The sequence below is a fragment of the Seriola dumerili genome, unplaced genomic scaffold (genome assembly GCF_002260705.1).
Source record: "Seriola dumerili isolate Sdu_G_001 unplaced genomic scaffold, Sdu_1.0 BDQW01000330.1, whole genome shotgun sequence".
NCBI lineage: Eukaryota > Metazoa > Chordata > Actinopteri > Carangiformes > Carangidae > Seriola > Seriola dumerili.
In genome coordinates, this window is record NW_019174585.1 from 2,140,482 (window position 1) to 2,168,427 (window position 27,946).

Sequence of the window (27,946 nt, forward strand, 5' to 3'; positions counted from 1 at the left end):
AATATGTTACAACTTGTGTGAAAATAAAGAGAGAGAGATATAATTCTGTGAGAAATGACAATGAAAGGTCTGTACATACAGTATAGTGTGTGTGTGTATATGTATATGTATATATATATATATATATATATATATATATATATATTTATCTAAAATTTTCATTCTGTAAAATGTTACTTTTAATAGAAGACTACTATTTATGGTGCAACAGACCTGAGTTATGAAACGGACTGATTGGCAGGGCACAGATGCTGCATTTTAAGCATCTGTAGAAATGAACAGTAGTAATGAGTAGTAGTTTTCTTAGTGGCCTAGTGATCTAATTTTTAAAACATGTAACTATGAATCTGGCAAAGGAATTTTGTTGGCTGCCTTCCCTCTCTGTCTTTATTTTTTCCTTGTTGTTCTTGACTGTCATCCACTTAACAAATAAAAGATAAAATAATAAATAAACAGATTCCAGTTTGATGTTAATCAGTTTCAAATATGAAGATAAGTCTTGGCATTCAGTCTCAGTTGCTGTTAATGTGCTCTTTGTTCAGGGAAGATTGGAGCATTTGAAGATCAGAGCCTAGTTTAATATATCTGAAGTAGCTATTTTATTTCATTCAAAGTCACCTCAAACTATAGAGCCCATATCTGCAGCCAATAAAAACCACTGTTACTTATAGAAAGCACTTCTACAAAATTCACCTCCTTTTTTAATACATTTAACTTTTGAAATCTAAATTTTAAAATCTTTTGACTACACATAAATTACTGTAAACAAAAACAGTATTATTGTTGCACAGGTTTTTTTCTGAAATGTATTTGAAACCAGCACTAACATTAAACATGCGAAAACTCATTCAGCCTTAATCAGATTAACTGACCATGATGATAGTCATTGACCTGCTTTTAAAGTTAGTGGGATCAGATCCTACTCTTCAGTGTGTAATTCATTACAGATGCATTAAAAATCCCTCAATATGGCTTTACTTGCACTCATTTACAGTCTGTCAAAACCAATCATGAATATTGAGAGAGAGAGAGAGAGAGAGAGGTCTATTTTCATAAAGACACTCATCCTGCTGTTTCCATTCATTTATTAAATGAGGGAACTTTTTAAACACAGGGGAGGAAAAGTAATCTGTAATGCAAAGACTGTTGCTCAATGAACTGTGTCTTCAACACAGAGGAACTGATTTAAAAAGTAAGTAACAGTAGCCTTATAGGAAGAATTATTGGAAATGAATGGTATATTGTTATTTGTTAGTTTATTTAACAGGTAAGGATGGTTAACCAGGGGAAAAAATGCAATAGTTTTAATATATAAGGGGCTTTCAGCTGAAGCTAATTTGCTGCCCTGGTTAGGTTTTTAAGTTTAGGGACTGTGCATGTGAAAAAGCATGTGTGCTGTACATGACATGTATGGCTTTATTACAATGAATCACTGTTCTATCTGCTTAGAAAAGCATAAGAAATGATCATATTCTAGTCTGAAATTTCAATGAAATAAATTTCAAGTACAGTGAAGGCTGTTACTGTAATTCTGTCTTCCTTTTAAAGTCTGCTCAGTGTAAGAGACAGCAACAAGATACAACAAGATGTAGTGTAGCATTATAACAATACAAATTTACATACAAATTAGGACACTATAAAGCCCACTTAACAGTTTACAGGCCAGTAACTATCTAATGAAACCATCAAATTAAATCTGAAATAATAACTCATACTCACACTTCCATAAAGCCAACTCAGCAAAATATATGAAAAAAACAAGGTGTCAGTTAAACTCTAATTCATAATTTGTGTGCACAGAGATTGGTGATCATACCTCGTCAGGCATTGTTCTTTTACACCTCAGGGTCCCTCAGTGCGAATGCTCTGTCACGTTTGTCTTTAAACTATATGCAGTGAGACCTTCCAGAGGCCTGTCTGTGGATCTAAGACTTCACTTAAAGCTCTAATGTAATCTGGGGTCAAACAGTCATTGCTTCAATAGCAGTCAATGAAATCTATACAAAATCAAGTCGTCAGTGAAGTAGATAAAACGATAGCTATGATCTATCTTGTAAAATGTGGTTTCTTTATTATATACAGGAAATCAGGCTCACCTGGTAGAGCACGCACCGCGAAGGTTTAGTCCTAACCGCAGCGACCCAGGTTCGAATCTGACCTGCGGCCCTTTGCTGCTTGTCATTCCCCCTCTCTCACTCTGACTTTCCTGTCTCTCTTGCTCTCTCTCACTGCAACTATTGGATTAAAGGCAAACACCCCCCCCCAAAAAAATAAAAAAAATAAAAAAAATATTTAAAGAAGCTACTGGATGTTTTTAAGCCATATTATTGTCTCTTTGATTTCAGTAATTGAAAATGAAATGATTTTGATGTGTGAAAGCATATTCTTAGAGACTAATTTGTGTATCCAATAGGATTACAGATGATTGCTACATGCACTGTCAAGGTTAAAGCATTTTATTGGATTTTCTGAGGTTTGATTTTTGCTCGGTTGCTTTTTGGAGCGTGTTTTGCAGTGTAATCATTGGAAATGAACAGTACAGACCAGGGAAAATATTGGCTTAGTTTTGTTTTGAATAGTGTAAAACAGCATATCGTGAACTTGATTGTGCTTTTATTGTTGAAATTTAGGAATTTAACGGGATGAACTGGTTCAAGGGTTTGAATCTTGACTTGAAGTCATAGGGCTGGTTTTATTCCTGAACAGCAACCCGGAGGTTTACCTCTGCGTGACTGTTTGCTTGCATTAGCTTGAACCTACAGATACTATGGGTCTTTAGAATGAGGTGGCCTCTATAAGACCAGTTGTCCCACAAACCAATTTGGCATGTGTGTCACATCATTCATCAGGATTATGGGAGATGCAAGCTTAGTTTATGGGATTTCTGCATAATTAATATGCAAATGTGTTCTTATCCACATGCCATTGAATGCTATTTGGAGGAAGTGCGGTAATGTACTCAAACTGGCTGAATCTGGTAAAATGCTCATATCTGTTTTAGTGCTTTGAAACACCATGCAGTCTGTTTTTTTTCCTTGAACATTATATCCCAGGTTGAAAATCCTTGGTTTTGCTGCAAGCTTTAATGGCTAAACATCGTTTTATATGGCTTTTGTTTGCGAAAACTGGTTCTATACAGTTATATTAATATGACGTTATTACTGGTATTATGTCATTGATTTCGCTCCGAACCTAATGTGGAAAATTATAGGCACGGTGTTCTTCATTAACAGCAGGTAGCCACCAGCCATTTGGATTCCCAGCAGAAATAGTCATGGACACTTTGATGCTAATGATCCTGGCCCTGTATTATGCTGTTCAGTCTACTGTATGTAGGTGTTTTCAGCGTAGAGCTCCAGCTGTGTTAATAATTCCAGTAAAGTGTAGCTAGCAATACATCACCGGTTGCTATGCCAACACGGAACCACAAAGCTTTGTTCTGTCTTTTCTTTTTCTTCATCTGCATTTGTGCTAATTCAAAGAAACTGTCTACAGAACACCTGTGTTGGTCATTTTTGCATAAAAGCTCATAATCCCTGGTTCTTTAGGGTGATTATGAGTGTATCTCTGCAGCCCACAATCATGAATCATGATAAAATTCTTGTATATCCGTGCTATATTATTCCAAGGGCAAATAATCCAGTTACATTAAACACCTCTGTGTATGTAGGATATAAACTTGCTGATGGCCTTTATAGGCAGTTTTTCACAGCCAGGGGTACTTTTAGCCTAGGGGATACTTCTACAATTGCCAGGGGGTACATGAAAAGATTTAGTAGCTCAATTAATTTGAAAAAAAAAATGAATGATTATTATAAATTGATTAAAAAGAATTGATCATCCACCAAACCAAACCTGAATGAATCCAAACCTGGACACTGCAAAAATAGTTAACAAGTGAGCAAAAAAGTTGAACCTGTTAGCTAGTCAAACAGTTTAAATAGTTATAAAAGTAAAGTACAAATGGTTGAAATAGTAAGCTAGAAGTAATAAACCTAGATAAATTATTTAAATGATGTATTTAAACACAGACTGAACACAGACAGTTCATCTTGTAACAATATACAATTTATATAATTAACAATGTTAAACAATGTCCAGTTGAAAATAATTCCAAATGAACACATATGAAGGTGAGTTCCTCTGTCAGGGCTGTGGTTGTACTTTCAAACACAGAAGATGCCCTACATATATGTTGGAATAGATGGACGACTTCAAGCAGACAAAACAGTGGAAGTGGGTCAATACATCCTTCCAAACTCCAAAAAGGGTTGAAATGGCCAAAAAATGCATAGTGTGAGCCCCCAAGTCTTTCAGAGTTTAGACTAGTATAAATGGGAGGACTGAAACAATATTTCTCTTCTATACATATGGAGACAAGAAAGGCACACTGAGGCACTCAGGCCCATCCAGCCAACTTGACGTACACTATACCCTGACAAATTTATTACCATTAAGCCTCTGTAAGGTACCATGTGACTCATGATTTATTACAATCACCTGCTGTGTGTCTGCGGGTTTGGTGGGATGCAGAATTGCCTGTGCGTGCATTGGCTGATAAAATGCACAGCATGTGTCTAACAATTAAGTATTTACGTGTTTTCTGTTGGGGCAAAGACAGAGAGTGATGGAGATCATTACTGTATGCCATTTGAATACATTTATCGATATTTGAAAACACTGAATCCTGTTGCTTCTTTCAATGAACAGAGACCCCAGGATACATGTATGTATTTGTGCAGGTGCATTTGTTTTCTTTAGCAAACAAGCAAACAGAATTCACTACAAAATCCCCTGTAATGATTATTTATTAATAATCAACTACATTATTAAATAATTTAAGCAACCGCCAGGATACAGTTCTCTCTACCTGTTACAAGAATAAGATTCCCTTTCTCAGAAACGTACATAAATGTGATTTACAAGTGGTTTCTACATGTGTGTAAGTGTGACAAAAAAAGAGGCAGGAAACCAATTGAGTGCACATGTTTCATCCCTGGAAGGCATAAAGAATTGATGACCTGTGGTGATATATTTGGAATATCATTTCCTGTAATAATTTGCTATGGGGAAAAAGAGATGGAAATTTGCTGTAATGCTATTCTACTTTATAAATCCTGTTGTGCTAAAATAAGTAAAAAAAAAAAAAAAAAGTGCATATGACTTTGGGCAGATACACGGACAGGGCAGAGGCTTGCAGACATCTCTGCATACATGATTACAGTCCATTATTCTGCCCTTGGTTCAATCCTGTTACGTTACACATCATATACATGTGAGTCTTTGTACATATTATGCGAGGAAAATTGAATTTCACATAGTCCTGCGTGTTCACTTAAGTCTTCTAAGCATGAGAAAATCTAAATTTCATTTCAATAAGCCTTGTTCTTGCTCAGCCATTGGGGGTCACTTACAAGGGTCTGATTCAATTATTCTTCCTTTCACAACAGGAGGAAAACATTTTCATGGTGAATGGTTTGCCTAAATAGATTACCATCTCAAATAATTCAATTTCCGTTAATTTGATTGATTTCATACCAAGGGGGAAAAGAAATCTTAATTTAAAACCATTGCATTTCTAATCAAACATTAACTGAGAAAGAGGCCTGGGTGAAAATCTTTTTATTACCAGTTTCCCCACTAATTTAAATAGAAAATGCTGACGGCTGCCCTATTAAATGGCACAACCAGTATTCAGTGTATCACTAGCTCTCCAAAACAAACTGCTTAACCGTTTGCAAGCCGCATGACCGTTTGGCGCATAACACACAGATTGCGCGCACACACATACACAGAGAATCTATGACTGGCCATTACTACAGAGGATCCAGATGAAGCAGTTCAGTCATCTGATCCATTCCCATCCATTATTCATCCCGCTCGGGGAGACAGAGACGCTGGGCTTCTCTTCTCAGAGAGACCCAGGAACCCCATCTATTCTCATGAGCAAAGGAAATGCCATGCAGTAGTGGAGTGAATCACCGACACAGCAAAAGAGTGAGAGAGGGAGCGAGAGAGAGAGAGAGAGAGAGACTGGGAGTGAAAACAAAAGTTGTGAGTGTGGGGAATTGTGAGTGCACAGGAACTGAAATGAACCATCAGGTGTACTGTAAATCAAATTATTATAAATCCAAAAAAAAAAAAAAAAAGTTACAAATGCGAAAAACAAAAATACAAAGTGTTGAAATATAACTTATTGAGCATACCTCCACCAGGTGCACCTTGCAGACTGATGCCTACCAGTGCTATGCTGTCGGAAAATAAAGCAGCTTGGCTGGTGCTGTGAGGAGAAAACACCTTGTGGAGACATTGTGTGAGTGGCAGGCAGAACTGGCAAGCTGCCACAGATAATAACATCTGAAATAAATTTGATGTGTGGAATTGAATCTGTAGTGATAGGGACGGCTGCAGCATTAGAGTGAAGTTCTAAATGCTATCTACTCATCCATGGAATGAGGACTGACACGCAGTCTCAGAGAATAGATTGTGCAATTAGCAGCCTTTGTGCTGTTTCGACACAATGAAAAAGGGAAATGAGATTCAACGTTGTCATGCACGCTCCTCTGTAGCTCTGTGATTCCCATAAGATATTCCAAATGTACCATGTTTCAGGTGAGAATAAGTTGGGAGTTGAACATTATGAGATATAATAAAGCACCCACACACACTGAGAGAGGAAAGGGAGTTCAGCTGGTCACACTTATTAATAATCTGCAGTATTTCATTTCCATTCAAGCAGTATGATTTGAAATTGTGAAATTTTGATATGATTGTTCTCAGCTTTGGAGGAGCATACCACCTCTTCAGCACTGTCAGCTTCAATTATACAATGTAATTCCCCATTTAAGGAAAAGGGGGCGCTCTTTGAGTAGGCATTGAGCATAATGGCTTGAGAAACAGAGTTTCACCAAACTTTACAGAATACTCCTTTAATTAAACAAGTTTGTATGTGCTATTACCACCAACGTTGCAGTTGTTTGTGACAGGAACATATTTTTTTATTTAATTCCTTTTAAACAACAAAACCTCAGTGAAAACTGTTTAACTCTACATGTTATAATTTGACTTTCTTCTTATGAAAAGTGGCACAAAGGTATGTTGCTCCTAAAAGAAAAATAACACCCCTCTGTTTTTCTCTGCAGCCTTTAAAGTGTCATAAAACAGACTAGAATACACACTCCGTTTAACAAACAGCAGCTTGCACTGCTATTGGCCTGTCTACTGTATAATAAACATAAACTAAATGCTGTTTTATCTGAGAATTATTTGTGCCTCAGCTATAAAACCAAAGTGCAGTCAGTTGAGGAGCAGGCTGGTCTCACCCACATGAACTAACAGACCATAACCATAAAAGAAAATTACTATAATATTCCTATAAAGTGTCTGTGGTTCTCGGTGGTGAGTTTATGGTTACCTCACCGCGCTCCATGGTATTTTACACTTCCCTTGTTGTCACTGTAATATTCCTTCAATATTCCTATTGGGCATTACAGTGTGTCTTTGGTGTTACAGTGGCAATCTACGCGGAAAATAATACAGTTTTGACATTTTTTAGAATTCTCCTAAGGTATCCGTGTAATATTCGTATACAATTTTATAGGCCTAGATGTCATTGCAACATAATGCAGCCCAATATGATAGCAGGCTCCCTGCTTGAGCCCTCCCTCCGCCTCTCATGTGTCTACATTTTCATCCCATGGCCGTCTCTAGGTGATTTAGCGCCGCCAGTCTCAAGCAGGTGTCCAACATGGCGATCACGGGGAGCGGATCTCTCGCTGTTTCTCTCTCTGTTTTCGTGATTTCAGCGGCGTTTCTTCCGAAAGGTAAGTTTTCTTTTGCTGTTTTGTTTGTGTCTGTGATGCAGAATTACCCCATCCACAAGCTAAAGCCCGAGGAGTACCGGGGAGAAGTTGTGGTGCGTTTGCGCGCTAGATGCGCACAAGCTTCCCCTGAAATCTCAGCATCACTTTCTATTGCTCTGATACTGCTGTCGACTCCAAAAGCCCCGCGCTGTTTCTCTACACTGTAAGGGCACTTATGTCGTGGATTAGCGCTAATTTGAAAGGGTGTTGTCATGAGTTTTACTGCAAAGGCTACAGAGGACTGCAATAGAAAGTAATGTTAGTGCTGCACAATTGAAGAGGCGGAGAGAAAGTATCATAAGTGATAACCGAGTGAAATAGTCGTACAGTATGTAGACCTGGGGCAAGTTGAAGGCAGTGCTCACTGGAACGTGGCTCTTTATTATCAAATGAGACCGATTTTGCGACCACGAGAGAACACGGCTCAAACGCACTTGTATCCTCCAGTCATACCGCATGAACCCTCACAGTCCAAACTCAACACACTGTCTAAAAATCTTTTAAGTCTGCGCTTCAGGTGCGCTTTGGAGGAAAAACACGCATTGCAGCTCTAGTCTCGCACAGTGTCCTCTGGCCGCACAACTGCAGCCTCTGAAGCCAGTGTGTGTATTCCCGTCTGCAGTCTTCACTTCTCCTGTTAGTGAGGCTGGAGATGTAAATCTGCCATGTAGCTGTTGGGCTTTACACCAGTGCAACTGCATGAACCAGGGGCGCCTAAATGTGCACGACCATTGCGGTCCCCTAGTCCGATCGTTTCCCCGTCATTCCGCCGCGGTTGCATCAGAGTTGCATGCGTCAGTGTCTTTTTTTTTTCCTGGAAAACGTATCCGCTGACAATACTGACGCATGTGAAACGATTAAAATGTCAGCTTGCAGCCGCTTTAAATCCCTCCCAGCGGTAGGATGGGATACGTTGTTGTGTTGTCAAACCCCAGGTTGTCAAAAGGGAAAGCAACAGTTGCAATGACAGGTTTACACTTGAAGTCTTGAGTGACTTCTTAGTGTTTTAATTTCAGTTTCAGTTATTACCACTAACTACTATACAGTGGTGGTATCTGCATCACCCATCAACAGGTCTGCTGTGTGTGTGTGTGGTGAGAGCAACCTGCTCCCAAAACCAGAATGAAGTTACAAGTTAAAGGATTTTTTTTATTTTTTATATTACAGCTCACTGCTTACCAGGCTTTCATTTCATAGTTGAATTTATTATGGTCTGCGTGGAATAGCAGCTGAATGACATTTGCAGCATTGTCTAGCGTCTCCTTGTCACATTAATTTAATTAACCTCTCAGTCAAATAAAATAATGCATCATGAATGCGCAATAACCTCAAGCTCAATACACTGAGGGTTGCAGCGTTAGGAAACTTATGCAGCCTCTTGGCTCAGGTAAAATCCTCAAGCAAGAATTGGTCTAATCTGACCTCAGGTATTCCAGTTGTTTGTCTGTGTGCCAGCTGCTGGAAGGAAAAACAAGGCCCAAGCTCTTGCTTTGTGAATTGCTGACAGTCAGCTTCCAATTTTCTTTTGTTAATCATCCAGAATCAGTGGATTTGAACTTTGCCTCCATATCTGGTGATAGAAGAACAATCCAGCTAACTGGATGGGCAATCTGTTTATTATAAAGATACCAAGGAAAGAGGGTTAATTAAAGAAAGGGAGAGAGAGACAGCTGATCCTGGACATCATAAGGGGAAGTTGTTCTGATAATGACTGCTGAAACGAAAGAGCTGCTTCGGCTGAGCATCCTGTTATGATATGCGGAGACTTTGCATTTTAACAAAGAATCTGTTTAGCAGCATTTCTCTCTCCCTGCATCTCCCGGGGTTCGGCCTGTTGTAGCATATCAGATGGTCGAATTTCAGAAGGTTGCATAATCCCACTTATTGCCAGTTTAAAGTCATTCGTCAGGACTGAGTGATGGTGAAGTGGATCAATACAAGCTGTCATGAAGCCTCAAGGCACCACTGAAGGACAGCATCTAAGAGAAAACAAAAGGAAACGTACAGTTGTTACGGCGCTCTTGGTTGCCAGTTGCCATGTGACATGGTGAGTGATTGAAGATGTCCATCTCTGGCTGCTCATGGTGGGGTTTGGCTTTGAAACGGATATTGCTGAAATAAGCTGGCAGTGTGCTGCTCTGCCCTCAATTTGTGTTTGTTCCTCTCTTCTTATTCCCTCAGTTACCATTTAAAGGCTGATTTCCTGGTGCTTTTTGCTTTCTCTCAGATTTATGCCTACAGGAAGTGCTGTCATACTTGTATGTGCATACTTCTGTTGAATGCCAAATATAAGGTCATTAAAAGGAGCAGAGAATTGGGGCCAGAGGTGGCAGAAGTATTCACATCCTTTAGTCCTGCATTCAAAAATTTGAGAATAAACATATATACATTGTAAACTGAATATTTCTTGCTATACAGTTCATTAACTCCCGGATTATATTCACTGATATATTAACAGCATGTGAAAGCAGCAATCTCATGTTTATGATTGGTCAAGATAGAGGCTAAATTGAACTACTTTTGGGTAGTTAAATCTACAAAAATGCAGCTGATTTTATTAGTTTATACTTGGTTTTGTGTGTGAAATGTCATTCTGCAAAGTGACTAGTAACCACTAGTTGTTGAAGAGGAGTAACAAGTACAATATTTGCCCCTCAGATGTAGTGTAGAAGTATAAAGTAGCATAAAACACAAATATGTGTAAGTGCAACTTCATCAAAAAGCACAGCACTTTACAGTACATTCCGCCACTAACCAAGACGGTGACTAATGATTATTTTAATTATAGATTAATCTGCCAATTACTTTCTGGATTAGATGATTGATTACCTGATCTATTGAATATGGGAGGAGGGGGGAAATCACAATTTCCTAAAGGCCGTGGTGACGCCTTAAAATGGCTTCTTTTGCCTGATCAGTGGTCAAAAAACCCAAAGTTTAACAGGTTATTATCAAATGAGACAAAGAAAAGCAGCAAATCCTGACATCTGAGAAGCTGGACCAGAGAAGGTTTGGCAAATCTCAAGAAATGACTCAAACAATTAATTGATTATCAGAATTGTTGCTGATTAATTCTCTGCAGATTGATTAATTGCGTAATCGTTTCAGCTCTAAGTGCATCAGTGCCAACGCTGTAGCAAAATGAAGTGTTCTTCTCTCTACTCTCTGTATAAAATACTGCTTACAGTACCATGTTTCAGGAGAAATTTAATACAGCACTTAATGGCCCATTGATATGTGCACACTTGTGAAGTATTTCATAGCCTGTACGTTGATATCACCACAGTACATCATTTGTAACAATAATATACTCTTCTATTTAAAGAAATTGAATTTATTGCTCATTAAATTTACATTAAACTCTGCTTAATAAGCCTTACTCTAATTGCTAGATAATGCATGGCACTACTTTATGTGGTGGCAGCTAATCTTACTGTTGAAAAGGGAGGGGCTGGCAGAGAACTGGCAGCTGATGCATGTAAGGAATTTTTAGCCATTAGTAGCAGATGTAACAAAGTCATGTGGGCTATGCGGTCATCATTTCACTGAGGACATCACACCTCCGGGCTGTTTCTTTTTTCCCCCTGCTTTATCTGCTCTGAAATTAGCTGCTGTGCAATCTGTGTGAAGGCACAAGTTCTCATCTGTAAGTCGAATGTATTTAAGCCATCACGGCCTCGCCTGTGCATGGGCGGTGTGTGCATGTGCATCAAACTTCACACTCTTTTGGAGATAGCTTATAAAATGGTCCTGAGCGCAGAGGTGCCTTGCAGCTCACAGTGAATAGGCAGATTTAGTATTTGTCCTTCCAAGTCGGAGGTTGTAGCAAGTCAGCCAGTTTACACAGAAAGAAGTTGGTTATGGAGGTCCATGTTGGAAAAAAAAAATTGAAAATCGCTTTCTGTCCTTGACTTCATATTCTTTTCAGTTTCTGAAAGACTCCAATCTCTCCTTAAAAACATCACCTTGGGTGCCAGGTACATGGCGTTTTTGTCCATGTACTTTTATAGTGGGACCTTCAAGTAAATACTGTATCTGATTGTTTTGTCAAGGTCACGGGGGTGCAGCTGTAGACATGCTATCACTTTGAATCATGTAGAAAATATATATATATAAAAAAGAAAAAATCTGGACATTTCTATGCAAGGGATTTGTACTGCGGTGTCAAACTGAATGACAAACTAAGGACGATCAAAAACGTGTCTGACTGTCTGTGTTGAAATGTAGTAAACAGTCAATTAGCAGAAACAGACAGATGACGGGTCCTTTCATGACTGTGGGGACAGAAGCTTCCATTCATGACTGTGCTGTGGTAATGAGGAGGAGAGCTGATGTGTCCGCTTATGAATATGACATTGTTCTCTCTGTTCCCTGGATCTGAGAGACCTCACTCTATTGGCTGTGATGCGTAGACAGTGTCAACCAGGTCCACAATGAAAAAAATGGAAATGCAATGTTTTTGTTTAGAAAAGGGGCATAGAGTGCACATTAGTATGGGTGATGGAGTAATTACAAGCCACCATTAAGGCTGTGGAGCAGTCAAAGCACAGTACTTTCTTAGTGAAGAACTCCACTGGGCAGATATGCTTTGCACTTTAAGTCAACCAAAATTTTTAACAAATGAGAATCCAGTTCAGTAAAATGGAGATACTTCCCGGGGGGGGGGGGGGGGATCAAAATTATGGGTAGGGTACAACACCCCCCTCCCCCCCCCCCCCCCCCCCCCCTAAATGTTCCCTGTGGTTATGTTTGGCGAGCTATTGAGGATCATCCTCAGTCTGACTATTCATCTGTCTCTCACACACACATCACAGATGCCAGTAATTGTGTTTTTTTACTGGGGTTGGAGGGAATTCAAGTTTTGACACCTGTAAACCTTCCCTAAATTTTACCACAGTGTACTGCATTGCCAGATCATTTTAAAATTGATAGTAGGGGAGCTGGAGGGAGAATACGATTGATACTTGAATGTAAGTGGGCGCTGTTGTACTGTCTCCTGCCATAAGATGATTTCATAAATGTTCAGTGATTCAACTGCTAAAATATCCAAATGACTCCACTTAATAGCAAACTGTCTATCTTAACTTGTTGGTGTCAGTTTTTCCACTACACCCTACTTCACTGTCTGCACTTGCTGGTTGTGTAGCCATGTTGGGTCTTGTCTGTTGTCATAGTTGGGGAAACAGTTGCAAATATATGCTGCTCTTTGAGGAAGTGGTGGTGAGGGACAGATTCTAAAATGTATGAATGAAAGTAATGTACGCATGACAATTTTTCCATCTGTTGCTGCCACTTTATGCAAATCAAGACCTTCTTTCTGACTCTTCCTTGTAATATGGAGAGGCAAAGTTTTCCATATTAAATAAATAAATAAATGAATAAGACATTATGAAGAAAATAACCATGAATAATTAAAGACAAAATATATGATATAACCATGAAACAGTACAATAATTCAATACATTTTTCAAAACTCTGACAGGACAAATGGGGCAGTGCCATTTCTGTGATGGTTATCCACTCATTTAGACACAAGCAACAGCCAGTCACATACCTGGCCTGTGGAGGCAACTTCTTTCACATTGTTTGATCGTTTTCACATGCATTATGAAAATATTAATCATAGCCACTTTGATATTGAACACTTTGGGTCTTTATACTGATATGGTTTCCCTGATTTACCTAATGGGGGCACTATGCAGTATATATAAATCATCCAGTGTGTCATGTCTGTCTTTGCTCTCTCTGGTATTTTAAAAGTCGCTGAGCAGGCCTCTGCAACATTTGTTGTTGCATTTTCTCAGAAGTTGGAGATGCATCTCAGATTATCAAAAATTATACTGATCAGCCCAAAGGGCCGCTCGACATAATTTGTTCACTCATCCATGTGTCATATGCAATATTGGAGACATCAATGATCTGACACTCACAAATATTAGAAAGCATTTCATCAGAGCATCACAGCATTTAAAATGACAGCGTTTGGCCCAAATGGGAACCACAATTACAGCCTAGGAATACGAAGAGCATATTTCTTACTGATGATGATCCAGACAGTGAATTTATCATTTACTTACTGCTGTCTTGTTATGCACCATCTAAAATATTTAGATCATATTTTTAAGAAACTGTCCTGTCCATGAGATCGCAGCTAAAGAGAAATTCAACACAAGCACAACCTTGAGAGTGGATAAGACTCAGAGCAGAACTCACGACATTAAGACTAAATAACTGCTGATCAATATGGAGGAGAAAGGACTCTTTCTGAGAGCAAAGACTGAATCTCTAATCAATAAATTTAGTTATCGAGCTTCCACTAATCCACTGCTTGAACTGGAATGAAAACGGTTCCGCTGCTTTAATCAGCAGCTGCACAGTGTTTTTTTCTTCTGGTCTAAGAAAAATGACCAGTGAGTGAGGCTCATCCTTGTATTAGCTTCTTCTTTTGGTCACATTTATAGCTATTAACTTGAGAGGCTGTTTGGGAGTTGGTTGGCCCATGCCCCTTTTGGACCGGCCCTACCTACTGTGTCCACTGTGGTTTGATGTTAGGCCATTCACTTCTATAGAAATCTGAAGGCGAGCGCTTCCCTCTCTCTGCCAGAGCTCAGTTGCACCTTGCATTTCAGACAACAGGAGAGTTGCTGCACCTTCCTGTCTCCTCTCCGGGCTTGTTTGGGCAGATCTGAGCCTGATAAAATAACCACTGTGTACCTAGAGTCCTCTGTAAGCAGCAGCACATAGGTGGAGGAAAAACAAAAGTACAAGTACTCCGTATCAGTGAGTGAATGCAAACAGTTCACTAATCAATAAATCTTCCATCGCTAAGGGAAATGTGCTGCAGCTGCCACAATGTACTGTTGGATAAAGATTAAAAATGTAAAAAATCAAATTTCCCCAGATTTATATCTTGCTTATACACAGTGAGATATTAGTACAGGTACTCTTCCTGCTTAACACCATCCTGTGAAATCAGTCGCTCCCTTTCTTGTTGGAGTGCTGTTTGCAAATGCATTTATGCAGACTGAATGAAATATTATTCCCTTACACAGCAGGATACAGCTCAACTTGGGGACAGCATTAGAATAGCTCGGTCCTTCCAAGTTTCTGTGTTTTTCTTTTCAGCAGTGCCCCCATTGCACCATAATGCTCCTCTAATTTTGTTTGAACAATATACTCAGGGATGCCAGCTGGAAAGAACAAACACGTCTCAAAGAAACAACATTAAATACACTTAAGGACCAGAAAAACAGAACCCCCTCTCTAATGTAATGCAATGCAATAGCTTGACAGTAAATTCTTCCTTAAATGTTCTGTTTTTGATTAAGGGTTGCAACTGAAGATTGTTTTCCTCAATTAATCTGTCAATTATTTTTCCATTTAATTGGTCCATTGTTTAGACTACAACACAACATAAACATTTTCCAGAGTCGAAGGTAATTTCTTGAAATTGCTCTGTTTTGTCATACTCACCGTCTCAAAGATCAAGAAAAGCAGCAAATCCTCACATTTGAGAAGATGGATCATTTTTGCTTAAAAAAGAAAACTAATAAATTGATTATCGGAAATTGGGTTTGCAATGATGCTTTCTAATGTTTGACTTATTAGTTAATTGACAAATCAGTATTTGTGTGTTGACTCCACTGTATGGTCCCTTTTTTACAATGAGTGCAACCCAAAATGTCAAGATCACAAACTACAGAGTTGAAAACAACCATATCTGAGATATAGTTTGACATTTTTGGGAAATACACATATTTGCTTTGTTGCTAAGAGTTCTCTCTCTCCCTCTCATGCCAGCTGCTGGTTGTAGCTTTGTATGTAACATACAGACATGACTGGTATCAATCTTCCCATGTAATGCTTGGAAAGTAAGTAAATAAGTGTATTTGCTGAAATGTGTTGAACTTTTCCTTTAAATCAACACAACACTGACACTCAACAACCTTTCAAAAATGCAAGCTCCACATTACAGGATTGTTGTTGGAGTAACTGGATTACAAAATAGAAATTCCTGTAGGGGTTTCTGGATGCACTCTGGTTTTAGGAAAATGGTTATTGCACATCCTCATTTACTCTAGGTGGTTCCTAATATACTAAGTGGATTGCTTGGGGGATAATTTGGCAGGGAAATGTGTCCATTCACATAAACTCAGGTTTGTACTCCTTTAAATGCATACTTGCCAGTCTGGTTGTAGTGGTGGTCTTTAGTGAGGCTATAAATGTGAAAGAAAAGATCATTTTTACAGAATTTCCAGTGGATGTAGAACTTTTTACCTCCTCTCCAGGTGAATCCTAAGGAAATTCTTATGTTGTTTACTTTGAAGAGAGCTGTTGTCTGACGGGTTGATGCCGCCTGCCTTGTGGGCATCATGCTCTTGAGTTATCAGCGTGACGATAGACCCATCTTAATTACTCTCAGATACAGCACTATAATCTGTCATTGTCAGGCAGATCAAGACTGTGCAAACCAAGCACTAAGGCTCATTCACCCAAACCAGAAGCCTATTGATTAGTTCTCATACTTGAGTCATTGCGCTGTGGAGAGACATGGGAGGCAATAGAGCTAATGGAAGGGGGAAACTCAAAGTCACATTGTTTACATCTAAGATGACAGGTAAATGTATTTGAAAGGAAATATGGGCTTGATCCATTGGCTTCCAAACAGCAGTCTGTCTGTAACTAACAAGGAAAGTAAACATCGAGCTGCCAAACGAACAACTGGCCTGCCGTTCAGATTGTGAGCTTACTGCACTGCAGCTTTTCTACTTCTACATCAGATACATTTCCCTGCTTAGCATAACTGAACACTTTGATTTGCTGTAACCTTTTTGTAAAATATAGATATTTCCCTGATTTATAAAGGGATTCCTAACATCCCCACAGCCCACAAACGCCACTTTTATCACATGGGTGGGCTTTTGTAGGTGGTGATGGTGGTGAATACCAGCATAGATGTTCTCCATACTACATAGTATCTACATATACACTATCTCCTATTTACTAATATCTATAGTTTACCATTTTTATATACAGCCTGTTTTTATACTAACAGGACATGATACAATACTTGCACCAGCGGACGTCAAACAGCAACTTCACAATCCCTCTGCCAATTAAACTCAACAACGAGACAGTAAAATGTTTTTCCAAAAAATGTTTTTTTCCCAGGTGTTCCTGTTTCGCACAATTAGTTTCAATTATCCTTTGAGCACTGCATTGACAGCAACCTCAAAAATCAACTTTTTTTTTTTAGTCAGCAAACCGACTGTTTCAAATATTCTTTTCTAGTGTGAACACGCTGCAGAATCTAATTAAAATAAGTATTTTAGATATAGATTCTGTGCCTCCTGATACAAAACATCTTCCTGCAGTTGTAGAGTTTTGCATCTTTGGTACAAAATAACATTAAACTACTATTATTAGTATTTGCTATAACATCTACATCACATCCAGTTGTTTTACAGTTCAGGCTTGATTTACTAAAAAACATCAGTTTGCAGCATCAGTGAAAAGTCACGTTTTTTTTATGCTTGTATTAAAAGATATGTGAATCAGTTTAGTCCTGAGAGGTGAACAAACAGTTATAACCAAAGCCCCAAAACATATAAAGAAATTTCATTGCAAACTTTGCATTTTCTCTTGATGCACTTTTTTTCTTCATTTAACTAATAACTTTATTTAGTTTTGTTTTGCTCCTGTTGTGCAGGAATTGATTTAGATTTTTTTCCTCTTTCTCTTCTGTTTTCCCAGTGGGTTCTAACAGGGGTGTTGGAGTTTGTTGACTCTCCTTTAATGAGCAATGGACCTTTTTTAATGGAGTCAGCAGTGCAGGTTTTTTTTCTTTACCCTTATGTGCTGATGTTTGGTTTGTTTTGTTGTGGTTTTCCTATTTTACAGTACTTTCTAAGTTTCCTATTAAAAGTCTTGCACGACTTCCATAGTATGAGATAGTTCACACTGATGGATCTCAATAGCAGACCTCCATTAATGCTATTCATTTGTCAAGATAAGCCGATTGCACTTGTCAGATTTTCACTCAGAGTTAATTCTTTCATCTTGGTTCTTTGTTCCACCAGTGTACCAATGCTGTATAAAAAAGTTAAGAGCAGTTATATTTGTGAAGATAGATATACTCAAAAGTGAACTATTTCTGATACTTTTTTGTGAATCTGCTCTGGAGTTTTATGGCTTAGTATGAGAGGCATCTTTCCAATTATTACAAAGGCTCTTCCTTTTATTAATTAGCTTGAATTATATTATCCACTCATAATGATAGAAATATTGATGGGTAAACTGACATGATCAGGCAGAGATGTAAATACCATCCACATCCACATTCAACATTTAATGTTGAATAGAAGTTATAGCCAAAGACATCTGACCTGATTTACTATGTATGTCACTATTTTCTAAACTCCTACCTATTTTAAAGTTGCAGTACTATAGTGGCTAACGTGTTTCTCGATATCTATATATGCACTTTATAGTGGTGAATTAAATATGTGTATGTGGACTAGAAGCTACAGCAGGTTTTTCATGACAAACTCATAAGAATACAGTAGATAAGATGTGTGCCAGAAACAGGACAGCTCAGTGACAGAATAACAAAGTGGCACCGCCGCACACTCAGGTACCTCTGGTGTAGTGACAGCTCTTGAGCAAGAGGGACCTTTGTCTTTTTGGACGGCGCTGTGGCTTACAAGCAGAAATCTATACTTTGGTGTCCACACAAGCTGAAGGAACAAGCAAAGTTCATTCCTCTCAGAGAGGTGCTTTCAGTTCTTCATGCTCTTTTCTGCAATCAGGTCTCATTTAGTTTGGACAGTCAATGATGCGCCCGTAAATTTAATTGGTCATTGTAAAGTCTGCGCCCTCTCCAAAACTGTGTTTCAATTGGTTTTCTGTTATCCTCCAAGGCAGAACACATGCCAGCACTCATTAGCACAGAGCTGCTGTTTGCGAAAAAGAAAAAAAAGGTTCAGCACCTATCTTCTTTGACTTCTTGCTTTTTATGTGGCTTTAGGATGGGAGTTTACAGTAACTAGAGAAATGTATGGACACAGTGGTTCAGTGCTGAGTCTTTGTGTGAGACTGAACTTTACTCTGTCCCTCATGTTGTGTATGAATCATATATGGATTTTTATTTTTATTTTTTGCAAGCTTTAGTGTTGCTCTCTTAAATAAATCTCCCGCTCTCACAAGAGCTGTCAACCCATTTAATGGAAGCACAATAGCTGTTTGTACTATATGCCAATGCCCTTCCCCTATGTGAAATCTGAGGGCTGGGCACATTACACAAAGAACAACTTTTCACTCTTATTTTCTCGAGGCGCAGTGGTTCATAAACAGGATCATTAGTGAAATTGTCAGTTTATGCAGCCATAAATACTGTTTCATCCCCAGTTTGGCAGCAGTGATTCAGTAGCATGCAGATTCAACCACACCGAACTGAATGCTCCTTAATAATAACTTAAGTAAAAAATTCAAAAACTTTTTATACATATTATTATTTAATATGTATCAGGACTGAATTATGGGGACCTCTGGCCTTTTCAATATGTTGCTTGCATTGCCTTTGGCAGTTTAGTTTATCTGCTGTATATTTTCACTTGCAACTCCTTCACATCCTGGGAGGGTTTCCTCTTGGGAGAAACGCCCCCAAAACTCTCACTATATTACCAAACTGTACGTCACACTGCTTTTAAAAGAGATGAGGAGCTGATGTGAATTGCCCTGATTGTTACCAGCTCCTAACACTGATGTATGATAATAGCTTCGGTCTAATTCCAGCCTGTTTCCATGTGCAGCATGGGTGCACCACTAGGTCTATGGCCATCAGATCCTGATTCAGATGTTGCTAAACGGCACAAACAGAAATCTCTCAATAGAAATAGGGCGGATGATATGCATGAAATATTATATTGATTATTTTGGCAGGTATTGTGATTGTGATATGAGTCACGATTTGAGTAGGAATTCTTGCATTTCATTGTCACTGGGAAAAAAAGACCTTTTTATCAAAATTGTAGCTCCTTCAATTTTGATAATATTTTGATTCAGCCTCAGAAATGGGAATAAAACAGTTCTAACGTTGTAATAAGATTTTATCTTCATGTAAGATCCCATTGCTCATAAGAAGCTGATTGAGAAAATATGTTTCAGCGTTCTGGCACAAAACACTTCCATAGAAACACATTTGTATCCAGCTCCAGATGTGGGATGGCTGATTAGTTTTAAGTGTATTTCTCTTAAATGTTTTTTTTTATTTAGCAGTCGCTCAATGCAATGTATTCATCTTATGGGTATGTCACTTGAAGTTTTAAAGGATATATAGATCTAATGTTGTTAACTGGATTTGTAAATGCACCCAAACACAGGCAGATGTTTGGCACCTTCATTACAGTGGTAGACCACTGTGAAGTGGTTTATATTTATCTTTTCATGTAGTTTCTAGTAGAAATATTGTCTTGGATCTCAGCAAAATGTATCTCAGAGAAATATGGGTAAAATATTTTTACAACTTCACTCTGTGGTCCAAACTTGCCACATGAAAAGTTTTGTTTTGTCAGCACAAGTCAAACTTGACTCTATATAGAAAACCTCAGAGGAAGACAGAGCTGCTCTAGTCTAAAAACAGATATCAATAAATGTAAACAGCACTGGCCTAGGGATGTCATTAAAGAGAATAGCATGTCTAGACCTCATAAAACCAAAACATATTGTTATTTCGAAGCAGCAGGAGTTATTGCCTGTGAGCACTAAGATGACATCCATCAATTTAGGGTTTTATTGGAAAATGTAGATGGGCTGCTTGGGAGATGTAAATGATTTACTTAGCATAAAGTTTTGCTTGAACGGGCAGGGAGATAGTGTAGTTAGTGAGGGTAGGGAAGTATTTGTGTGACAAAGCCGGTATTGAAGCAAAAGCTGATTTTCCCAAAGCCTGAGAGAATCGCGATCTGTGCATGAATAAATAGGCTGGACCTGCACAACGTGGATTATTCTGCTTCAAATATCAGTAGACTTAAGGGTTGTCAAATGGCATACATGTATAATAGGATTGTTGTACATGATTTCATTTTGTCACTTGTACCCAAATGTCATATCTTCTAAGGTTTGCACTGATTGTTTCTCACTGTTTGCACAAATTGCTGTTTTATTCCCTGTGCCATTTTCATGTTGCACGTTCAGGCCAATTGAACAGAACCTCTTCACATTTCAAATTCTTTTCATTGAATTTCTGACGATATGATGGCAAATGAAAACTCTGTCTGTAATGAAGGCAGTTTAAACAATAGATCTCCGAGCACAGACAAATCACTATTAACTTCTGTATGACAATATGTGTTGGGACAACAACTGGAGTAAATTGAATTTGCATGAAAAACATTTTAGATCTGGTGCGTGGAAGTTTGTAAAATTCCACGCCACATTTTTGACATGCTAGAGCTTCAAAGTGGAGAGCATTTGCATGCAGTTGTGTATCACTTTGACATGTTGGCCTCATCTTTCAGTAAATCTCAAATCTACATTTATTCAAATGTGTTCAGTGCGGTGAAGGTTGACACTGCATAATCCATCAAAATGTTCCATTTCAAGAGAGGGGCTGGAATTATTTGAATCATCAGAAAGCAGCCTTGCTTGTGGTGAAGTGGGGGTAGAAACTGTTGAAAGTTTTAACCCAGGGAACAGAAAAATCTATTGATTATATATGGCGTGAAATCACCTAGTTGTAAAACTGAAGTCTTTTCTCTCAGTCTGACCTTGTCTTTCTATTTTCTAATACAACTGAGTGTTTCTACCAAGAAAAAAGAGTAGATTATCTATTTTATGTCAGTTGTAGTTGTGAAAGAAAAGACAGTTTAGGTCATTATCAGGAGTAAAAAATGTGTTTTTTGCAATATATTCGATAAAGACGTGGACATTGTGATGCCTTTGGTTTTCAGCATGAAACACCCTGATCTCTTGCCACATCTGGCCTGAGACAGTTTTTATTTTTCTTGCCATAAATCGTATATTTCTACTGCATATACTTGTTTTACAGTCAATAATAAAAACCCAAGACACAGTCATCTTCACACTAATGAAATCATTTCATATTTTATGTGAAAGGCAGAAACAGCTTGCAACAAAGAGGTCCATTTTCACACTCACCTCTAGGATTCATAAACATCTAAATTTCACCTCGTGTTTAAATGTGCAAGTTGAGTTTTTTTCTCTTAACGCCTGTGTGCTTAGTGAAATTTTGTGAATCTTAGTGAAGTTTTTCTTATTGTTGCACAGTTATTTTGTTTATTCATAGTTTATTAGATTTATCTTTACATTTTTTTTTTACCATTGAGTCTGTTCCTTTTTGCCTTAGCTTACATCGTCATTCGGAGCTATTACTGCAGATTGCAGCAAAGAAAACGGCACTGAAACTTTCACATCTAATACAGCTAACTAAAAAATATCTGCAGCAGATAGAGAAGATAATCATTCTTTCCTTTTCAGTTACAAGGACGTTTAAATGTCTATATAAATGGAAAGCTGATAACTATTCTGTATAAATGTTCATATCTTCCTTTCTTTTTAACTTTAGTTGTATTTTACATTCATTTCTAGTTGTTGCATTTAAAGAAGTGGTTTAAATTCCCCAGTTGTACCATAATGGGTGAAAACTGAAGAGAATAGTGAAGAGAACAAAGACGTGTTTCAGTTGTTGTCTTTTCTGTGACTTCAGTCAAGGTTGTGGCTGAGTCCAGTGTGTTATGTGACGCTTTCATTGACACAGATATCAGCTCTCCACCTCATGTGTGTATTGTGGAGCCGGGAGGCTATTTTTTTTTTATCGTTCCTGTGTCTAATCTCAAGGTTGGACTGTGTGGTAAGGGACCAATGTGTAAAAAATGGATTAAGCAGCATTTTGCTGTGCTTCAGCTAAGGTCAAAACTGTACCCTTAATCTCAGTCACACTTCTGTGGTGTTTTTATAGATCAAAATTGAATTTTGTTGATTAAATACAGCTTAGGTGTCTATGACACAGAGGCAATTACTAATCTTTAGCAGTATTTTTTTTTCTTTCACCATAGTGCAACCCTGTGTTTTCATTATTATCTGATTCAAGCATAATGCATTCACTCCAAATCCGTTTGGACTTCTTTAAGTTGACAAAGAATTACAATAGTTGGTACTTTGACATGTCTGTCAAATCATTTTCATTCGTATATTTACATTTTATTTATAACAATCTTTTTCCTCAGACACTTGGTTAGGATAAGAAAAAAAGCTCTACCCTTGAGTGTTAGAAGATTGATACCACTCTCATTTCTGTTAGCTTAGCTTAGCATAAAGACTGGAAATGGGGGGGGAAACAGCTAGCCTGGCTCTGTCCAAAAGTTTAAAAAAAAAATGTCACTTTTGAAGTTCATGAATTGAAAACTGTGACAACAATGGGTAAAAATATTTGAAGAATATGGATCAGAGCAGATATCTCTGCTTCAACATATGGAGCCACACCCTTTCAGTTCATAATTCTGCCTGGAGATGTTTTGCTTTCTTAAACACTTCTTTGCAAGGAATAGGAGGAACAAACAAACAGTCTGAACAGATTTATTTTGACACGTGTGTCTTAGTTATTTGCACAAACGGTGAGCATCACTCCTGCAGAATAAAGAGATACTTGTGTTTCTTTGACTTGATAACCTGTTGATCAGCCGCTCAGGCAGATGAAAAGAGAGCAGAGGGAACTTTCATGGTTACTTGGATGACACATTGAGCCCATGGCTGACGTAGTGTTGAATGACAGTTGACGGGCCCTCGGGGAAGCACCTGTCTGTCAAAATACATTGTAAGTGTAAGTGACATTATTAGGAAAATGCTGTCACCTTGTGCTTATGTAATGTGTAAAGTTTGAAATTATATATTCATAGTAAACAAACTATTAGCGTGATGGCTGACATGTTTTGTCCAGTGATTATGCATAATTGTGTTTAATGATTCCCTAGACATCCATGCATGTCAGACAAACCAACTGCATGTTAGTTTTTGTCTCCAGCCATCACTCTTCGTGTTGAGTAGGTCACCTCCGACTATTCATCACCTCTTGTGTCATCAACACCGATGCAATTTGTGGCAAAAAAACATCTCACTCTTCACTCTGCGGCCGTGTATTGCCAACCCGGACCAGCTCGGCCATCAGGCATCCACAATGGCATAATTATGGAGTATTAAACCGTCACAATGACACATCAGTCAGACAAGATATGCAAAATGCCAGCGAGGCCTACTCAGTTTACCCTTACTCTTGTCAGAATGGCCTGAAAAATGGAGGTTTGTTTGCTGCTGGATCATAATTACGATTTGTATTTATGAGACCCATCAAGCCTTCAGCCAAGAGGAGCTGCGTTTGAAGGTGACTCCGGGATGCATCACGTCAGGCTGCGGACACAGTGGAACAAGGCTTTCAGACAAGCTGTCTCCTCTCACCGAGCCTTTTAAATCATCATCACTGTAGCCAGCTGTATGATAGTTCACATGATATATCACCTGTTAGAGCCGCAGCATACGCACCACCAGCTGACAATGAGTCTGGCAGCAAGCCGTTGAGCAGCCACAGTCGTTTGATGCTTCCGTTTCCCGTTATTAAGCCATCTTTTCCGTGCTGTTGTGTTAAGCGTCACTTAAACTGCCAGTTAGGTTTAGGGGATGTTTCTTTAGGCCCTTTTTTGTCCTACTTGTTGTTTCGGTGATTTGGCCAGCTGAATTTTTCATGACTTCAATCAGCTTGAAGGAGCTTGTTAGGCTGAAGATTCTGACACTGCTGTGATTCTGCTGTCCGTTCAAATGTTGTTCAACTGGAGCTCAGCTGTCTGTACATTCACACAGTCTGAGTAAGCTGGCTATTCGTCATGTTCAGGCTAAAGAAACAGGTCTTCTGTGCGGCTCTGTCCATCAAAAAGCTATTGTGCTGATTGGAATAACACTGGACATGTTTAATTGTTGACATGCCGATACGATGACATTGTTAGACAGGCATTACAACTGAATTCATATGGAAGTTACATCAGCAGTCACTTGGGGGTATTTTTTTGCCTTTTATGATGGTTAACAGCAGAGAAGTGACGGGGAATGACATGCAACAAAAACCCTGACTGGACTTGGGGTCGTTGCAGTGACATATGATCAGCATATTACTCCTCTTGGCCGCCAGGACACCATGATCAGATGAGTAAATTCAAGTAAAATTGAAGGTGCATTAGATCTGGTTAGTAATTCAATATCATCTTCTATTCAGTGGAATCATATTGTGAAGATCTTGGTATTAATTGTTTTTTTTGTCTAAATGAATGGTTCTGAGCAGGCTGGCTATTTTGTGCTATATGTCAGTATCAAAAAATGTCATTAATATTGTCACAGTGATTTCAACAAGGACATTTCAGGTGCACTCACATTTGTTTTGACTTGTAAATATAAGCGGCTGAGATAAACATAATTAAAGTGTGAAGTCATTTGGAACCTGTCAGATTGCCTTTATGATTGTGTCATGAACTCTGTAAAGCTGTATTTAGCAGCGTCCACTTATCTCGACATCTAAGCTGTTAATTTCAATGTGACCAATAGGTTTTATGACCATAAATGATTGAAAATGCATCTGGAATCTTATGAAAATAATAGGACATTGTTTTATTTCATGTTTTTCTTGATGTCCACAAATCCAATGAGAAGACAAAAACCATGAATGAATTGATCCCGCTAACAAGTTTTGACTGTGTATCTGCAGCTTCTCACACTGTAGCTTACGGCCATAGAACTGTTGTCCAAAAACTATTTAAAAGATAAGCCACACTGTTGTGCTTGATGACAACTGGTGGTTCATTTATTACCATGACATGCCACTATAGTGTATTTTGAGTGAATCCCACATTCACCATCCTGCAGCAAGAAATACTCACCAGAGTACCAATTGTGAATTAATCCGCAGCTGAAAATAGTCCCCAACAAATGCACCAGTTACTCCTGTTTTGTTACAACCTACAGTGAAAGCCTGATTTACACAAGTGGTTTTTGGTCTCTTTTTGACAGTAAGGAAAATATAGCATCTCGCCAGCCTTATACTTTCAGGTGATATTCAGATTGCTCTGTTTACCTTTGGTGTCTTGCCAGTTGAATGTAAATGTTGCCATGAACAAACCAAATAACAGAATGTGTATTTTCACTTGAGGTGTCTTGACTAAATATGACATTCTGTTGGTTAAAAATAAGGATGTAAGGTGCGTTTGCCAGCTTCTAACACAGGAAACAGAAACGATGCTCTCAGTAGTAACAGTGGATCCTAATAGGAACAGTAAAGAACAGCGAAATGCCAGATTTAACACCTTGTTTCTCAAACGAGTGTGAATTTAACCCGTTTATTTGAACCAAATTAGGATTTTTACACACAAACCTACGACTAGGAAAGCAGGACTCTGATGTAAAAGTAGCCACTGTGTACACACAGGGATGTCCTTGTTTTTTCTTTTTTCTTTCACTCCCATTTCTTTGTTTTTCTTCCCTCACTCCTCTTTATGTGCCACAGCCACTTATTACAGTTAGAGGGCAGGTGTGTGTCTGGCCTCAGCTGGGCATTATCCTGGCCCAGATTGTCCTTGGACCCCCATGTCTGTCTCATAACCTCGGCTGCGGCAGCCCCATATATCACTGGCTATTCTTAAAGCTTTCCTTACCATTGATTATTCCTCTTTAGTCTGATTCAGAAATGATCAAAGGCAAAGCATCAAAGCACTTTATGGAGGTAATTATTCACTCATTAGCCATATGTTTGACAAGTACACCCTCCTGGCATTGGAAACCCCTCTATTAATCATAAACACAGATCTGACAGAAGGAGATGATGAAATATATATATCCTGACAGAGAATCAGTAAGATGATATTATTGATGGATTACAGAGTGAGCTGTCATGAAATGGCACAGCCTTTACTTGATGTATGACTGCTGAGAATATATTTTGGGTCATCTTTGCTGCCACCATATTTCTTCACAGACCATGTTGCAGTCATCATTATCAGTCTGACCTGCTCTGGGAATTTTTCTCCCCATTCAAACACCCAGATGTCAACACATACAGCTTGTTATAACTGAAACAATCTAAACAAATGATCTCACCGGCAACCTAAACATGTTTTCCTCCACATAATATGAAGATGATACCCCCCCTGTGCCCCCCCGCCCCTCCTAACCAGCCACCCACTCTCTGTCTCCTGTCTTCCTGGGCAATCTCCCCAGGCTGCGAGGACAAGACAGGACAGGAGAGGATAAATTACAGCCACAGAGCCCGACTCTCTCTCATGCTTTCATTTGCACCAGCAATTAATCAGCCATCACTGGAGAGCTCTTGCATGTCAGGCTGAGGATTTTATTAGGGATGTCCTTTATGGGCCTTAATGAGACTTATGTCTTCCTTGAGTATTTCATTTGCTGCACATAGCCTGGCTGCTTGTAACCTTGAGGTGAGGAGTTTTTTTTTTTTCTCTCTACAACAGTAAAGCTTGGCAGGGTTTTGTTACTCACCTCTCAATGATCTTGAGTTGATTCGCTCTTTCATCCACTGCCTCCCTCACTATTACAGATCCTCTTGTCTTGCAGTTGTCTAATTTTAGACACAATTAGGCCTGATTTGTTTTTGTTTTATTCTGACATTCCTCCTGGCCCCGGTTTTGAAATACAGTGCAAGTGAGTTATTGAAAATGTGGCAAATCACCTTCTGTTTTGTGAAATGCAGAAGGAGACAGTTATGCATCACAATAACTGCTTCAGCATGATTTGAAATAAAATGTCGAGCATGATCAGTCAAATACAACTCATTGGCTGAATGGATATGTTATTATTATTACCATTATATTTGAGTCACAGAGTTTGAAGGCACATTTTCTCAAACAGCTTGTTACTGTAAATGATATGCTTCTACATGAACAGGGTTTTCTTCCAAAACAGGGACAGCTTTTATTATTTCACATGAGACATTTTGTGTTTTTGTCTGTGCCCTTCTCATTGATTTGAAGAGGGTGGGGCTCAGTTGGAAAAAGGTGGTGTCATGTACA

General features: G+C 38.6%; 1 protein-coding gene across 1 annotated transcript in view; it reads left to right on the forward strand.

Moving 5' to 3' along the window:
* LOC111232286 (cell adhesion molecule 1-like) overlaps positions 1–27,946 on the forward strand; it is a 158,448-nt gene that overhangs the window by 4,798 nt on the left and 125,704 nt on the right. The window contains exon 2 of the mRNA XM_022759726.1: positions 7,720–7,823. Coding sequence (XP_022615447.1) covers positions 7,720–7,823 — 104 coding nt within the window. The remainder of the gene's footprint in view (positions 1–7,719; positions 7,824–27,946) is intronic.